Here is a 17,128-nt window from a genome sequence, read left to right on the forward strand (position 1 = left end):
TTACGTCATGTGATTCATCAAGAACCACACGAAGGATCGGGGTCGCCGCTGTAGTATATAAAGGAGGCTGTGGAAAATGACCAACGCGAGGTTGAGACTTCGGGGGTTGTGGCAGGTTCAATATATCTCAGTCCGATGAGTCGAAGGATGCCCCTGTACGTGCTTGTATCATATGGCTGCGCCATTCTGAATATCGCTTTGCCAGGAAGAAACTGGAGCAGATCACGATATCGTACTTAGCAAGTAACGATGGGTGTACCTTCTTGAAGCTGCCAAGCCTTATATATCACGGTCGCTGTTCCTATGTGGATCCAGGTAAGCAAGTAAACATATTTCCACGATTAATGTAACACATACCGGTTCAAATGGCGAGTAATCTCGCCTTCCCGTTGAGACTCTGCGTCTGTGGCAGATTCAGAGTCTTCCAGTTGTTTTTGTTGTTCGGCCTATAGAGTGTATATAAGGCGCATCGCAGGAAGTGCTTTCGCCATTCTACAAATCGTTTTGCATAAAGGAGCCAGAGCAAATAAAAATATCGTATTAAAGAAGAAAAGATGGGTGGATATTGTTGTGGCTATCGAGCTTGATATATAATGGCCGATGCTCCTAGATAGAAGTTGGTAAGCAAGAAAACTTATTTCGACGATTAATATAATACATACCGGCTTGAAGTGACGGGCGATTTCGCTTTCCCATTGAGACACCAAGGCAGGCTTGGTCACAACAAGCACGAAGCTCCGGTTGCCAGCTTGCTCTCGTAAGAGCAGTGCAGCCAATAGTGCAGGCAATGACTTACCGAGACCCGTTGCATCGCCAAGTATAGCGCCCTAGAACTCTGAATTCGCAATTTCGAGGAGCTTATCTACTCCTATAGCCTGATATGGCTCTAGTCTCGACTGAAGACGCTCGTAGATAGGTCTCGTGGCTTGTGTTGACTTTGATGGGTCGAGAGAATCTGCGATCTGAAGAAGCTTGTCGACTCCTATAGCCTGGTATGGCTCTAATGTTGACCGGAGGCGATCATAGTTAGGCCTCTGGGTCAAGGTCGAACATGGTGCATCAAGCGAATCATATTAGTAGATATCGGGTTAGTTCATAGCATGCTAGAATGGGTATTTAGTTGTGTATTACCAACAACTTGTTGCACTGTGAAGTTGCGAGAAAGGAGTGAAGTCTCTCCTTTACGCCACATATTGTAACTGTGTCGTTACTACGTTGGGCAAATGGTAGGCGCGATAAGCATGTGTCCTTCTCTATAGCAAGCTGATTTGCCAGTATTTCGGTTATCATCTGTGGCAGTCCCTTGTCTGGTATGAGGCACTTGATGTTGTCTTCCAAGAGTGGCTGTCTGTTTCTTTTTGTGTGTCGCTGCATTCGCTTTCCACACTGATCGGCGCGCAGAGGCAAGCGCATCATTCAGGATTTCGTCAAGGCATATGCCGTCTATATGCCGCAGGGCAACTGATTTGACCCTCTAGTAGACACCTAGGTAGGCAGCAGAAGCAATTAGCCTCCTAAGTCTTAGGATACATAAATAAACAGCCTAAGAAGTGTAATCTAGATAACATAAGCTGGCTTGCTAATTTCGTCTCGTATGCTTCCAGCGGCTAACGTCTATACAGCCTTGAAGCCCCTTCCTGGGTACTAACCGGCGAGCATAAACGATGCGCCCCGGCGCGAAATCACCAGTGAATGGGAATCTGATAGATCAGAGATATCAAGGTTCATATAAGAAGTGGAAAGGAAAACAAGAATAAGCAGGTTACTTTTTGGATGCAGAGAGAGATGTAAAGGAGAGAATGAATCAATGAAAAATAACTAGAGGAAAAAAGAAGAGACAGAGAGGGGGAGAAAAAGGAGGAGAGGGGGGGATTATAAGGAAGAAGAGAAGGAGACAAAAATAGAAGAAGATACCAAAGAGGAGATTGAAAAACAAAAGAGGGAAGCAAAAGGAAACCTGGGAAAACAATTTGCTACTCAACTTCCACGACCAACCATTGTTTGCCCCATGAATTACTTACTGCCTTGGCCCAGGTTTAGGCTACTCTTTTTCATTTAATACCTTTTCCTACTCCTTATCCTTCACTTATATTCATTCCTCCTTCATATCAGTTCCCAGCAGCGTATAGTTGCATGCACCAATAATATGGCTCGCCTCACAGATCTGCCACCAGAGATAGCAGTTTGGATCGGAAGCTATTGCGACAAAGCAACAATCAGTTCAATCGTATCAGTTTGCGTTCAAGCTTACAATAACTTCAATGTCTGCAAGTTTGAAGACTTTCGCGCGCGCGGAGATGCAGGGCGGTTTGCCTATCACTTGCAGACACTGGTTATAGTCAAACTTGAGATGCGCATTACCCCTTGCTTAAGTGCTGCTAGGTGAGCAATTTTTTCATGTCAACAAACGCATGATAACCTTTCGCTTTTAGGAAAGCTACAATTGTAGTAAATTCCTCTTGTCAGCCAAATAACAGGAAGAAGTCACAGAAGTTACCTGAACCACCATACGATCTCCTAGTAGACGCTGCAGACTGCTTTTCAAGATGAGTGCAATTCGATATCTAAGGCTTGATATTGATTGTTTACCTATTGAGAGAGTAAACAAAAGCTCGAAAAACTCATCCACCCTTATTATAGTACACTGGTGGCTTCAAAGTGGAAAATGATGCGTGGTGCACTTAGGCCTCTAGATATACCCAGGCCTTTAGACACGCCACTGCAACATCGTGAGCCCCATATCAATGCATCAGCAGAGGTCACGATAGCATTACTCGCCGGCTGCGATAGATAACAGCTTACATCACTTCATTGCTACGCCGATCAACTGTTGCCACCTGGAGAGCAACATCTAGAGCCAGAACATAGCGACACCCATCAGTACCGGCAGATCATGAGGATGCGGAATCTTGAGCGCCTTTATATTTACTTTTCACAACACGAGCAAGACACTGGCATAGCCATTCATACGACTTTCAGGGAGATTAGGGAGATCACATCCAGCTTCCCACGGTTGGAGTGGCTGATAATCCACGAGAATGCAGGCTCTCGCAATGGACCTTCAGTACGGTGGACAGATACATTAACTATTATGCCGGTACGTATTCATATATGATAGCACGCACATTATCGTGTGTAAAGCTATACCAAGGGACCTAGCTAAATTATTATCGCAGCATGTCAACATGATTTGCAATCAAGGATGAACAAAACGTTGGTCCATCGTCAAGTTTCCCTCGCGGGCTCCGGTCTTAGTTACCTAGCTAGGGATTGACGATACTATCACCTCTGAACAGGCGAAATGACTATACAAACATCGTTCACGGTATATGACGGATGATTCTGTGTGCTGTCTCGGAATTCTATTAATTTTAGGATTCTTCAATAGGCTATCAAGCTCTAGCTAGGTCTATAGTCATTAGGAGAGGAAGAAAGAGAGAAAGGCCCAGTATGAAATAGAATTATAGAATACTCTGCTGCAAGTCGCTGTGACAAGAAAAGACTGTTTACATACTGAATATCACCTTATCCCATAGCAAGTAATGCTACTAAAAACTCTACCTGTTTGAAACCCCTCCCCAGACTTGGCAGTTCCCTGACACTGCCCGCCAGCTGCCACCGCAAGCCTCCATCCACTCACCAAAATCAACGCAGGTAATAGCTCAATCGCTGCCAGACAAGTTCTAGGCTGATGCCTCAGTCAAAATATTTCTTGGCGGCGTTTGAAGATATCTCTCCCATCTCTGCCTAGAGTGGGAGCACCCTAAAGCATCTTTACTCCTCCACCTTCTTCAACGCATCGTGATCAACCACGTTATTCTTTATATTCACGCGTCGAATCGCTCAAAAAGGAGGTAAATAATTCCAAAATACTTAATCTCCAACGCTTTGATTATTGTCATATTTTTCGACGTGCACTTTTGAGTCACTGTTTTTGCGTTCAGGCTTACTTACTTCTCCTCACCTTCCTACTCCTCAATTTTTCTCCCTCCCTTATCACATCTCCAACTATTCGAAGCTTCACTTGTTCATTCATGACATGCATACTCGATCTCACGCACTCACTCCAGTGAACGCTTCAATGATGAAACCCCTATCCGAAAATGTAAGTTGCACACACATTGTGTCTCCTCTCCCTGTCACAAGATCCCCCCAACATACTGACCTCAATCAATAGTCTCTGCCATACACTGAGAGTGACAATTCGGCCCGAGATGCGCGTCATGGGCGTAACACCACCGCCTCTACTGTTTCCTGTCACTCAAATCATTACGACAAGTCTGTAATTGAAGATGGTGTTCAAATGCACGACTTCTCTTCCCCCACCCCGAGCAAGTCTCGTGGTAAAAGCCCCGATCCAAACAGATTCGTCGCAGAACGTCCTCCTCGTATCAACCCACGTGTTGGGACGGGACTCACAGTTTCCAAGACCGACAACTCGTCTTTCGAAGATCAAGCCGCTTCAGAGTGGGAAACTGTCGCTGGAGACGATGCATCCGAAAGCTACCCAGAAGCTTCAATCAAGCCGCTGAGACGCCAGGGAAACTTTTTAGGTTACAGCCCACAGAATGGAATCCCCCAGAACAACCACAACGTTTGGGCACCACAAACGGAGAGCTTTGAGCTTGTCTCACACTCTGGTCCGTCCGTGCGAGTGCAGCCGAGATCTTCTCCTCGTTTGCATTCGTTTAACTCTTCGTCCAGTTTCTACAGTGATTTGAGCAAGCAGAGTGGCAACGACGCAAACATCTACGGGAAATCTCCCATCCCTTGCGATCCCGAAGATTTCCCAACGGACAATCGCGCTCAGCAACAAATTAAGACGTACTCCCATGCCTCGTCCGACAGTCATGACGACCCCTTCAAGTATGACAATGAGACGTACTCAGGATTTCTTCGTCCATCGGCCGAGAGAGAAGTAAGTGATGCGCTGCACAAAGCCGGAGTAGCCGTGTCTTCAAAAGAGACCATCCCGCGATCCCCAGAGGGAAACATTCCCAATGCTTCGCAGCGAGGTGCCCCTGTTGCCTCCTTCTACCATGCTGGCGCTATTCGTTCGGCCTAGAATGTCGATGAAGAGGTCAAAGTTCCGGTTCATCGGGAAGGAGACAAAGACACACGCCGTGCTCCAATCCCCGATAGACGACTGACTGGTGAAATTGCTGCTCTTGACAAGAACAGGCCTCTTACTGGTACCGAGGGCGACTGGCAGACTGTCACTAGCGAACAAGCTCTCAACTCCATGCAGCAGGAATACCTCGACAGCATCGCAAAAGGAACTGGGAGCAGCCTTGCTGATGTGTCTGATGTGACCGAGCGCGGCCATCAACTTCGCACATATAGCTCTACAGACAGAATCATTCGTCACCCTTATGGCGACAACCCTTATGATTCGTACCACATTCGTCGCGACAGAGGAACTAACCTCGCAGTTTCTGTTCCGCGGTATGGCGGCGGCCCGGGGACATTTGCCAGCAACACTGCTCGAAAGTTTGTCCAGCCCATGTCCAGATTGCCCGAATCAGCTGCTCGATTCTCCAACATTTTTCGCAGAGACCAAAATGAACAGACGCCTGACGGTATACTCCTCTCCGATCTGGACCCCAACAGAGCAAGCTACCAGAGCCTTGACTCGGACGCAATTCCAAACAGCAATACCGCAGACTCAAACTTGCCCAATGGTCAAAAGTTTTTCAGCTGGAATCGAATTCGCGAAACTCTTGGGCGAGAGCCACCCAAGACCCCTCTGACCATCCTCGATCAGCCACTGTATAGACATGGTATACAAGACTCTGATAATTCCAACAAATCGAAGCACATCCCTCATGACAATTTTCTCAAAGAGCTTCCATCGCTGCCTTTTCCTCTCGTCAGTCTTCCCGAGGCTCAAATGCTGCAGCAGTTCAAACGACAGAGAGGTGAAGAAGATCATACTGAGAGTGCAGGCAACTTCGCCGCCCGTGGAAGGTCAAACACTATCAGCACTGCTGCATCGCCAGGTCTCCCTGTAACCCCTTCTCCTCCCAAGAGAAGCTTCTGGGCCATATCTCCCGAGAGTGGCATTACACGACCTGCGCCGACTCACCAGCCCAAGAGCCTGCGCCAGAGGTTCCGTCGTCGTGATTGTAAGTGTAGAGTGTTTGTGATGGACCAAATGCTAACATGAATGCAGCAAGCGAGAGAATTTCTGAGATGCTCGTTTCTTCTTCAGCCATTCTCGATACTCCGCCTTCCGCGAAGCCCCAGTCCAGCACTCACCGAACGTGGTATCGAGGACAGCAGCCGAGCTTCTCAACTCCTCGCGCCAGACAGAGCCAACCTCGTGGGTTCTCCTCAAGCATACGGTCTCGTAGATTCCGGCCCGATTCTGAACCTCTCGATGGAAGCCCCTTCACACTGGCCGAGACTCGCCTTATTGAAGAGGCTCGTGAGAACATGTTCTACCACCGTCAGCGAACCGACATGGTCGCCCAACGAGGAAAGCGGCTTTTCATCTGGATCATGATCCTGACCCTTTTCTTCCCGTTCATAGGCCCAGTCGTACTCTACGGCAAACTCAACTCGGCCATCTCGTGGTATACCCATGGGGAAATCCAGTGTCTCACCCAGGATCAGCGCGGAATCCTCAAGCAGCAACTCGTAGTCGAGGCTGTCTTGTACACTGCTCTCATCATTGCGCTTTCTGTCCACTACTCAATCTACAACTAGACTAATCCAGCTCTCAGGCGCAAGGCGGTATTTTGAGGTTGATTTTGATGTAGCTTCAGGGAAAGGGGCTGCGGACCAAAGACTTTGCGAGGCGCAGAGAGATATATATTGAGATGATTGGTCATTATCACTTGGACTCCATGCAGTTATGGCTGGCTTTTTGTCTTTTTCTTGGCCCCCTCTGGGATGATCTATGCCTTTTCATATTCGACAAAGCCTTCGGGCATACGCGAGAAAGACCAAGTGGTCTATTGAGGCGTGCATCTTAGTTGATTAATGCCAATAGACTTGCTTTAGCTAGGGGCCAGCGACTGCCGGGTTGGTTTACCATTGACAATATGCTGTATATATGCTTCTGTAATGTGATCTCTGAATTCTGAATCATATACTTGTACTCGGCTCTTATTTCTAACTGCCGGTTCCTCTAGGTGGACATTAGATAATCCCGGCTTATGTCCATCCCCTCTAGCCCCTGCTCTGACCCGCCCTTGGGTTTCAACCACTCAGCCTTTATAGCTGTACTGTTCTGCTTCTGTTAATGTTACTGCTACAACCACATTGAAATACTAACAGCAGAACGATTACACAGACAACCTGGCCTCAGTGTATTTTTAGGTAATTAACTGCCTGAAGACTAAAGAAAGACTGCATAAGCTTTGCCAAGGCTTCGCTTCCCATCTCGTCTCTCCACAGTCCACACTTTACTTTGGATCGACCGATCAATCACTCAATCAACCAACAAACTCGACTTTCGCTGCTGCTGCTCCGCTTTGTGCTGCTGTGCTCATTTCATCTCCATCTCCATCTCTTCTTCTGTTGCTTCCACCAAGTCTGAGCCCAATGGCTTTGAACCCGCAATCTTCGCGTCGCTGGGACGAGCTCCCTCATGAGATCCTCCTTCAGATCTTGTGCTGTGAGTTACAGCCTCGTCTAGCCCCAGCTTATCCCTCAAACCCATACCCTTTCCGCACCCCGCTATCACCATACAGCAACCTCATGCAATAAAATATCGTGGCAAATATCATGACCATAAACTAATATAATATCATTCAGACCTTGAACCGCATCAATTGCCCAGGCTACAACTTGTATCACGGAAACTTAGAGATGTCTGTCTTGACGAAGAACTCTGGAAGCGCCATTGTTTTGAGCGTTCACCATGGTACTCATTTCTTCAGAATCGCAGAAAAGTTTTTGCTTCTCTACCTGACTCATCATTGAGCAAGGCCAGCCAAGATGACGAGGATGCCGGCTCTCTACTGGAATTTGATGAATCGCCTCGGAAAGATAAAGATCATTTCGAATTCCTTCAAGACATGGCCAACTGGGACCCTTCGTTTCCCGACGAGCACGTCTCGTGGTATGACGAGTACATTCAGCGCCAGGGACCGACATCCATCAATTGGCTCGAGACGCCTCGGGGAGAACACAGCGGGATGGATCATTTCATCGAAGTCCGAGGCATGGCTCTCTACAGCCCCAACAATGGCGACGACGGCCTCGGCAGTTTGTTAGCCGTTTCACCACTCGACGACGGATCAGTATGTTTATGGGATATCAACGGCGCTAGAGGCAGGAGGGGAGGTATAATTGCAACGAGTCAGCCGGATATCCTCTTCTTTGACGGCCGCGGAGATCAAAACACAAGGCGGTCCAAAAAGATCGACACAGGTGTCACCGAGTGTGTTAGTGTCGACAACACCAACAGTAGGGCTGTCTTTGCCGTACAGAGTCGTAAGCTCCCAAAGGTCATATCTTTTATTTCAACCCCACTAACTGAAACGTGCTAGATCTCATAGAAGTCGATCTCAATCGTCTACAGGTTGTAAACAGACACTCTTTCGAATGGTCCATCACAACTTTATCTCAGATCCAGGATGGGATCCCCTTGACAGTCGGCACTTCGCTGGGCATTCATCTCCAAGACTTTCGCGCGCCTCAACATCATCACGGCAATAGCGTGGAGAGGCTGGATATAGACAGCCCTATGACAGACGGAGATAACCCCTTCAGGGCCATCTTCGATCCGAACCCGTTGCCGCCGTACGCCTCGTTGTCTCAGCCTACGCCAACCAGTATTCTTCATCTGCCCCGTCCAGCTGGTGACAACACCGTGTCGGACGACATCTATGTGGCAGGCAGGTTTTCTAATATCCTTCACTATGATAGGAGACAGTTCCCCAAGATCCTAGGTTCCATTTACTCCGGGTCGCGGCTCTCTAGTCTAGCAGCGCTGCCTTATCCGTTTTCCACGCTGGATCATGAAGTACGGCGTCGCGGAGAACTTTCGGCCGATAGAGTCCACGAGTGCAAGACATCAGGTAACGGACGAACTTTGATAGCAGGCGGAGAGTACAAGACCAAGGGCTCACTAGAATTATACGGTCTCGACACAGTAGACCTGTCAAGTGACGGGGCGATGCAGCAAAACTCAACCATGAAGAACCGCTACACGGCGGCTTCATCCATCATTTTGTCAGTCATCAACCATGGTACAAAGGTGGCCTTTTCAGACGGCGCAGGTCAGATCAAGTGGTTTGAGAGAGACGGATACACTGAATGTCGTCGAATTAAGATCGGCCACAGTGACGTCCCCACCCAAGCATCACTCTTCGCCTCGATGCCAGGGTCCGACGATCTCGCGCGCAAGATCTTATCCACCAAGACGGCACACGACCGACCCAACGAGGACAACATACTATTCTGGACGGGCGACAAGCTCGGCATGGTTAGCTTCACAGGGGATGCATTGTTTACTCCCGAGCAGTTGCAGGGCGGCAAGAGTCACAAGAGCAAGGAAGCGGCGGCAGAGGAACAGAGACGACAGGTGTACTCTCAGAGGATGCGAGAAGCGCTGGAGAAGCAGGCTGACGAGGCTCGGTTCGTACAAGGACTTGGATTGTAGTGAAAGGAAGAGGGTGAGTGTGATTGGATATGGGCAGAGCATTAAAAAAAGGCGTTCGGCTGGCGACTGCAGAATTTGGTGAAGATCTGTTAGACTAAACTACCCTCAGGGTATCAGAAAGGTTGCCCGCTCGAGGTATAAGAGATGGAAATTAGCAAGCCAGTTTCTGCTGTTTATACTATAATATTAGGTCATTTGTTTTTACAATACCCTGAAGCTTAGAGGTCATCTTTTCTGCAACCCAGAAGCCGCTAGACCATATACATACGAGCTTGATACGGGTAGATGAAGATCTGTAACGTTGGCAGAAATAACGATCATAATAGTGGAATCTAGGGGTTCTCGAGATCCATGTTTGGGATACAGAAAATAGCTCGTACATAGAGCAATGTAGTAGTATAATCTGTCACGGGATGAAGTGATCGTCGGTGGGGAAAGGGTCTTTTCCTGTCCTTCTGTATCTCCGATACTACAGTAAAGATGAGGCGCGTGGCAAAAAGAATTGGCCGGTGAATGCCACGCAGGAACAAGCATCAAGCTTGTAATATTATTTAGAAAGGGGGTTACTGAAGTATGTAAAAGATTGATTGGTAGATTGTACAAACAGCTGAGAAACAAGACTCGGTCAATGCAAGACATATAATTGTTGTCAACAACATGACGATGAACAAGATTACTTGCTTTTTGCAAGATCTTCATGACAGGAATTAAACATGGTCCAAGCTGCTTTTGACAAGAGATCGAAGGCCAATGTTACTGTGGGAAGTGAAGTGGAGTGAGAGAGCACGATCCAAGTCCAAGAGTTAGCAGCTAGAGATGAGGCTATTAGAGGCATACAGCTCGTGATGCTTCAAAGCTCAGCTGTAGTTCATCCCCCTTGTTTTGTCAATTGTTTTAAAAACAACACTGCTATGTCATAGCCAAGCTGTCAATCTGACTCATTGACGACAGCGGCTTGATTGATATCCCTTGACTGTCCGTGCTCCCCCAAGGAAGGGATGTCTCACTGCAGATAATAATCATCAGCTGGGCAGTTCTTTTCTTCACAAATCAAGACCCGAATATCCGTAGTCTGTCTTCCATTTCAGAACAAGGGACTCGTCGAGAACATGGACCCTGACCTGGGGGCCTTGATTATGATGATGGTCCCCCCCCCGTAAGAAGCTCAAAATTCCAGGGCGGCCAATTGCGGACAAGGATGTTGGACCCCTGACCAATGGTGACGATCAAGAAGAAGTGGAATAAAGGAAAGGACCACGAGAAATATTTGGCTATTCGAGATAGTTAGAAGGCCTCAATTTGTTGTGATTTTATTGCCGCAGAATTTGATTGAATGACCACGTGTGAGTTATCTTGAGTAGAGTAGTAATAGAGTAGCAGCAATGACCTATTGTTTACCGAGTGTGCAGGCATTGCTAATATCTATATCCATATCGGTAAGACGCATGACACTTTTAGAACCAAAGGATATCCCAGTTGCGGAGCAGGCTCTCGTTGATACGCGGTAGAGGCCGGGCAGGCCTTGACGAGAGAGACGAGAGGTGGAGATATGGAATCATGGTGCGCTGTCAAGGTTTGGTCAGGTCAGGTCGTCGTCAAGTCAAGTCAGGTCAGAGGTGTTTTACATTAGTCCGCCTTGTAAAAACGAAAACGCTTCAGCCAGTTAGTCTCTATATGCCGTGGAGACTCGGTCTTTGATGCCAAGAGGGGAAGAGGCCTCATGTTTGCAGGTAGGCTATGTATGTATGTGTATATGTAATTGACAATTGCATGCAGATCAACAGACGGCAATTGATTTGGGCTGTCGATAAAGTAAACCCTAATGACACAAGAGGGTTTCAAAAAACCAAAGGGCCTTGTTTCGACCTGGTACGTTTAGTTTATGCTGTCTTACTCTGTACCTGGCCTTGCTTGGCTTGTGAGAGGCATACATTCCTTTTTATAGACAAGTACAGACAACGGGTAACATGCTGTCCAACTCACAAGGGTTTGACCTGACCAGACCAGACCAGGGGGGGCTTTCAAGTCAGTCTCATCTGGTTAGACTAAACTGTCAAGAGTCTGATAGTACAGAGATATCGGCGATGAGAAGGCCAGAAAAAGAAATCAATTCACCGCTATATCTACAATAATCAAGTTCAGCCATGCCCGTTGAGGACTGGCGACGTCTGCAATCAATTAATCAAGCAGGGTTTAAATTCTTTTAACTTCCGGTAACTTGTGACACCGTCGGTAAACCACTATCACACTCACTGAGAAATGGGTAGTAGATTAGTAGGTTATACAAAACTGTAAAACAAGTGAGGCGATTAATTGATTGAATATCGACACAGACGAAACCCACAGAACTGCCATCTCATACATACCTGCTTTTAGGTACATTACAGATTGTCGTGTCATCCATTCAGCGCCTCACAACCGCCGGAGACAAGGATTCCCCAGCGCATCAGACAGGGGTGTCACTGCCAGCTGCAGGCTTAGGCTCACCGGGCTAGGCTCAGGCTCAGGCTTAGGCTAGGCGGGTTACCCACCTGGGCTAGTGGACCGCCAGCGATGGACTACCCTCCAAGACTACCCGATCGCCCTGAAAACAAGATACCTACCTTACATCTATTGATTCATTCTTCTTTCTGCTAAGAACAAGTCCGTCGAAACTTACGGTCAAGGTTGATATCCTGCTAGCAGTTTTATTAGTCTACTAGCCTACGTTTCTCGATATTACTCTATCTAGATCTCTTTCTTCACTTTTCTTTCTTTCCTTCCATTTCTGTTTCTGGTCTGTTTTATATTCGCACATCCTTTTCTTCACTTCCCCATTCTTTCGGATCCAATTTCCACCATTCTCCGGGTCTCGTCTCTCCATCAACTTGCATTTGCTGCCGGCATCACGCGTCCCCCATCGTCAAATCCGCCACCCGGCCATCGGCTTCACCGACTACCCTCGACCATCAAACTCGTTCTCTGTTCTTTACATATCAATATTCATGAATATTCAATTCAGTTGAACAGAAACAAAACAAGAGGCTCTACTCTAACAAGGGATTGAACATTACGACATTTAATTTGCACACCACCACAAGCACAGCAATCAATCAATCACCTCACACATCATACTCAGTAACCAAACCCCCTATGTGACGCTGACTCGTCTCTTCCCTATTCTCTCCTCATCATTATCGTCATCGTATTCAAGCGGCCAATTTCTCAACAAATTTATACCCCCTGGCTCGAAATGTCCCATGGCCTTTTGGGTGGTTGACGGGGGTCGTCCGCTTGGACTTGGTACTACCACCACATCTGCCGCTGCCGCTATCAACACAAGCCGGGGTCCGTACTATGTGGGCGGTAAACGGAGGGTAAGCATCTCCGAAGGCGGCGATGCATATTCATATTCCCATGCTCCCAGCCATGGCGATGCCTTCAATTTCGACCCAAAGAGATCCAGGCTCGCCGATGAGCTTCCTTACGACGCATACGACAACACACCAATGACCATTCCTGGTCCCAGCGGTTATTCATCACCACAACCGCATGATCATTTCTCACCTTACTACCAACAACCGCAGCAACAGGCATTCCAACCCAGAATCCATCATGGCAACAAATCCGCCTACCCATACAACCACCCCTGCAACTCTCCCACAGAAGATGAATTCCTATACCACGACGACATCGGTTCTTCCACTCCTCCATTAATTCATCGTCCCGACTCAGCACCTGTCAAGAACCTTTCTTTTCTCGTAATTCGCGAACGTTCACCAACCCCGGAGGGCTTCCCCTCTATCGATGCTAGTTTCGATCTTGGCGCCTTCGGTCCAGCACCCGAATCTCGGCCGGCTCCGTCTTTCGGCCCCCCCGGACCACCACCGGCTCCCGCACCAGCCTCAGCACCAGCACCCGTCGCCGATGCCTGTTCTATGGAACGCACAGCCTCCGGCCTATCCATTTCATCCGACACTACTCAACCCTCACTTGCCAGTCTATCCCCCCTAAACGACGGCAATGAACCGGGCTTCCTGAGCGACCTCGCCGCTGCACGCTTAGTTCGTGATCATGTGCAAACTCTGGCTTTTCCAGTTCCACCGTCGAAGACATCGCGGTGTTGTCTCTGGCGGGGCCGTATTTTGAGAACGCTCATCAACCCCAAATTTCGTGCTGCCGACTTCCCACTCGACGATAACGCTCTACGCAGCATCTTCTCCGCCGCCAATGAACTCTTCTTCGGCAATCGCCTTGCCGGTCGTGTTGCATGGGACTGGAGTCACCCTGCAAGCGCCCAATACCAGGCGCATATTGTCGGCACCACCGCTGTGCGACGTTCCCGTGATGGTGGCTACGAGACCCTCATCGTGCTGTCGTCACCTATCCTCCAGGATACAAAGTACAACCGCCGTCTCCTGATCTCAACATTCCTGCACGAAATGATCCACAGTTACCTCTTTGTAGTATGCGGACTGAAAGCCCGCTACGAAGGTGGTCACACGGAAGGGTTTCGCCAGATCGCCGACACCATCGATCGCTGGGTCGGTCACAGCTATCTGCGTCTTAGTGAAATGGACGCTGATCTGGAGCACTTCCGCCAGCACCCGGCATGCGGGCACGACCAACATCAGGTACGCAGTCGAAGCGCAGACGGGCAGGAGAGGATACCCTGGCGCAGCGAGAGATGGGAAGATGGAGAACGAGAAAGAAGCGTCATCTATCCGACTGAGCTTCACCCACGGCCACATCCCAGCTACGAAAACAGGGATCGACATGGGCGGGAGGGTCACAGAGCCCTTCATGTCCGGAGAGGAATCTCACCATACGTTTACTGAGCGTGGAAGTGACCCTCCAAGGTCGCCCATGCCTTATCCGCTATTATACAGGCATACTGGCTCACCAAGAGCCAATTCCTGACACATGTCACCACAAGAGTGACATCTTTTTATCGCTTACTATTTCACCTGGAATCTATCGGGACTTCATTTTCTTTCCATTATCAAAAACTTTATTCATCTAACGGGATGGTCTGGCTTCGTCTTTGTATTTATATGATTCCCCCTCTTTTTTTCTTCTTCATTCCAACAGCGCGGCAGACATTACCTTCAAAAATCGTTTGGGCATGGGAGGGGCGTTTTTGACATTCACAGAGGACTGAAGCATATCACGGCTAGGGATTCTATTCTTTTAGGAAACAACGTCAGGCGGCGGCACCGGCGCTACGAGGATCTCTTTTCTTTTTGTATTGCTATATGCTATGGAAAAGTACTACTAAATTATACCAAATGCTGCTTTTTCTCCTTTATATGTTTGGGGAGGGGGTCAGATTGGGACCACGAAATGTGGTGTTATGATCAGATATTACAAGCTATAACGTGTGGCAATATAGCTACGCAGTGTCACTGAATAAAACTATCACCAACATCTCATAAATTTCATCTCAATCAATCTCAAGGATGAGGAAGTGGTCACTATTCATGCAACCCCAATGTTGTCAGCCTGTAATCAATGGACGGTATTATATATCAAGTTGAACTGACTACTTAAGTTATATACCACCGTGATGAGACTCAAACATCGCAACAAGAAGTCACACTTATTCACTGCAGAGTCAAGAAAGTCAAAAACTTTTATTACTAGCCGCTATTTTGGCTGCCACATCCAATGCAAACATCATCATTATACTCATCATTACTCGACGCCAGCAATGTATAGAATGTCCAATGCACCTCACCTCTCGTATATAATCCCCCTTTTTCGCAAAAAAGCAAATAGTTCGCCAAGTTGTACGTAAAACATAACAAACTAAATTAGATATTGAACATCATTTTACCTCAATCATCTTCGTAGTTGAGATATACCATATCCTTTCATTTATATGTGGAACGGCCGAGGGACTGTCAAGACGGGTCTTTGCCAAACTCGCCATGGCCTAGTTTCGTCCTCCCTTAATTGTTCCGTAACTTTGCTGCACGGGCCTTGACTTGTTCAAGGGTTGCTCTTCATCCTCAGAGTCCGAAGCAACCGCCGAGTTTTCGGGCAATAACAGCGTACTGGATGAAGACGAAGCCTCATTGTCCTCCGTATCAGAGTTCTCTGCCGAAGTTGACGCGGAAGCGGTTGGACCGGCTCCGTCTTTGGCGAGATACGCAGGAATGGCGCCTAGAATGGCGACAAACATGAGGAAGAACCACGCCGTAACGACATATCCGTGTTCAGCGCCCCAAGTGAAGAGAGCGCCAGCAGAAGCGGGACCAGTTGCACGGCCCAGTCCGCTAAATGTGGTCGCATAGCCATTAAGTGTTCCTAGTACGCGGAGGGAACTACACGAGTTGGTGAGAAGAATGGTGGTGGATGGGAAGGCCACGATGATTCCAGCGGCCTTGATGAACATGACGAGGATAAGAGCCGTCGTTCGGGCATTGTGTGTAGAGAACAGAACACAGTAAGGGGTGAGGAAGTAAGCGATCGGCATAAGGATACCTATAGTGAGTTAGCGAGGATATATCATCAATGCAAAAGGTGACAACTTACAGCAGAATCTATAGCATCGCAAGACTCCAAAACGAGCAACAATTGTAGGGTACAGCGTGAATTGGATGGTGCCGCAAACAACACCATATACCGTGTAAATAAGGCCAACCTGGCTATGCGACATGCCAAATCCTCCAGAAAAGTAAAAGGGAAACGCCGTGTTCTCAGGCGTGTGCTCTTCAACAGGATGTCTCAGGAAGACACTGAGGATCTGATCATAGGCGACGGAGTGGAAAGCCAAAAACGTGTATGCCAAAAGGTTTATGGAGGTTTCACGAGTGAGAACACGCTCTTTCCTGGCTGGCTCTTGAGAATGTGTCTTGGGCGCGATCTTGTTGGGAAGAAGAGGCGAAGTAGCCTCGCCGTCTACAAAAGAAGGACGACGAGTAGAGGGCATTGGGCGATTGTTTTTAAAGGAGCGGGTGATGCGCTCACCAACTAGAATACCCCAGTCTCGGTGTCCTCTTTTGCTGGGAAGTGTTTCCTGAACAGTATTAGGAGCGGTGTATAGCAAAGTCATAGTTCAGACTTACATGAAGAAACAGGACTGCGACAGTAACGGAGGTGAGGAAGAAGACGGTCAAGATCAAGTTGGGAAGAATAAATGGGAACCGCTTGAAGAATTCCATGTGACCAAAAATCTCAGGATATTGCTCTGCAGGCTCGGCGAAGAAGCCTCCAAAACTAGGGCCGATGATAGATCCCAAACTCCAGACAATAGGCATGATGGAGAAGGCACGAGGCTGAAGTTCTCTCTCGGGGACCATCTCAGCAACCATTGTTCGAATAATTCCAACTAATAACTGTTAGTGAAACGAGATTTCCAATGTGCAGGGTATGGTTTAACAAACCGTTTCCGTTTCCACCTCCCTGAACAGCTCGGACAACAATAGCCATGGGCAAACTCGTTGACATGCCCCATACTATAAAGCATACCATGGTAGTCAAAAGGCCCATGATGATAGTAGGCTTTCTTCCGTAGATACCCCGGGACCAGCT

At 48.0% G+C, this 17,128-nt stretch overlaps 6 protein-coding genes across 6 annotated transcripts; 4 read left to right on the forward strand and 2 right to left on the reverse strand.

The window, feature by feature from the left end:
• Positions 1–2,146: 2,146 nt before the first annotated feature.
• Positions 2,147–2,550, forward strand: FGSG_11860 (uncharacterized protein; the record flags this gene model as incomplete). Its single annotated transcript, XM_011318358.1, has 2 exons — positions 2,147–2,382; positions 2,433–2,550. 2 exons carry the CDS (start codon positions 2,147–2,149, stop codon positions 2,548–2,550), a joined length of 354 nt encoding a protein of 117 aa, XP_011316660.1.
• Positions 2,551–4,957: 2,407 nt separating this feature from the next.
• On the reverse strand, positions 4,958–5,326 carry FGSG_11861 (uncharacterized protein; the record flags this gene model as incomplete). The annotated part of the gene is made up of 1 exon (XM_011318359.1): positions 4,958–5,326. One exon carries the CDS (start codon positions 5,324–5,326, stop codon positions 4,958–4,960), a length of 369 nt encoding a protein of 122 aa, XP_011316661.1.
• Positions 5,327–5,890: 564 nt separating this feature from the next.
• Positions 5,891–6,708, forward strand: FGSG_00922 (uncharacterized protein; the record flags this gene model as incomplete). The annotated part of the gene is made up of 2 exons (XM_011318360.1): positions 5,891–6,125; positions 6,173–6,708. 2 exons carry the CDS (start codon positions 5,891–5,893, stop codon positions 6,706–6,708), a joined length of 771 nt encoding a protein of 256 aa, XP_011316662.1.
• Positions 6,709–7,548: 840 nt separating this feature from the next.
• On the forward strand, positions 7,549–9,613 carry FGSG_00923 (uncharacterized protein; the record flags this gene model as incomplete). The annotated part of the gene is made up of 3 exons (XM_011318361.1): positions 7,549–7,621; positions 7,762–8,442; positions 8,499–9,613. The coding sequence occupies 3 exons, from the start codon at positions 7,549–7,551 to the stop codon at positions 9,611–9,613; spliced, it is 1,869 nt and encodes a 622-aa protein (XP_011316663.1).
• A 3,917-nt stretch (positions 9,614–13,530) lies between these two features.
• FGSG_11862 (uncharacterized protein) lies at positions 13,531–14,430 on the forward strand (the record flags this gene model as incomplete). The annotated part of the gene is made up of 1 exon (XM_011318362.1): positions 13,531–14,430. The coding sequence occupies one exon, from the start codon at positions 13,531–13,533 to the stop codon at positions 14,428–14,430; it is 900 nt and encodes a 299-aa protein (XP_011316664.1).
• A 1,097-nt stretch (positions 14,431–15,527) lies between these two features.
• Positions 15,528–17,068, reverse strand: FGSG_00924 (uncharacterized protein; the record flags this gene model as incomplete). Its single annotated transcript, XM_011318363.1, has 4 exons — positions 15,528–16,078; positions 16,130–16,613; positions 16,663–16,925; positions 16,981–17,068. The coding sequence occupies 4 exons, from the start codon at positions 17,066–17,068 to the stop codon at positions 15,528–15,530; spliced, it is 1,386 nt and encodes a 461-aa protein (XP_011316665.1).
• Positions 17,069–17,128: the final 60 nt, after the last annotated feature.

The sequence above is a fragment of the Fusarium graminearum genome, chromosome 1 (genome assembly GCF_000240135.3).
Source record: "Fusarium graminearum PH-1 chromosome 1, whole genome shotgun sequence".
In the NCBI taxonomy this organism is placed as follows: domain Eukaryota; kingdom Fungi; phylum Ascomycota; class Sordariomycetes; order Hypocreales; family Nectriaceae; genus Fusarium; species Fusarium graminearum.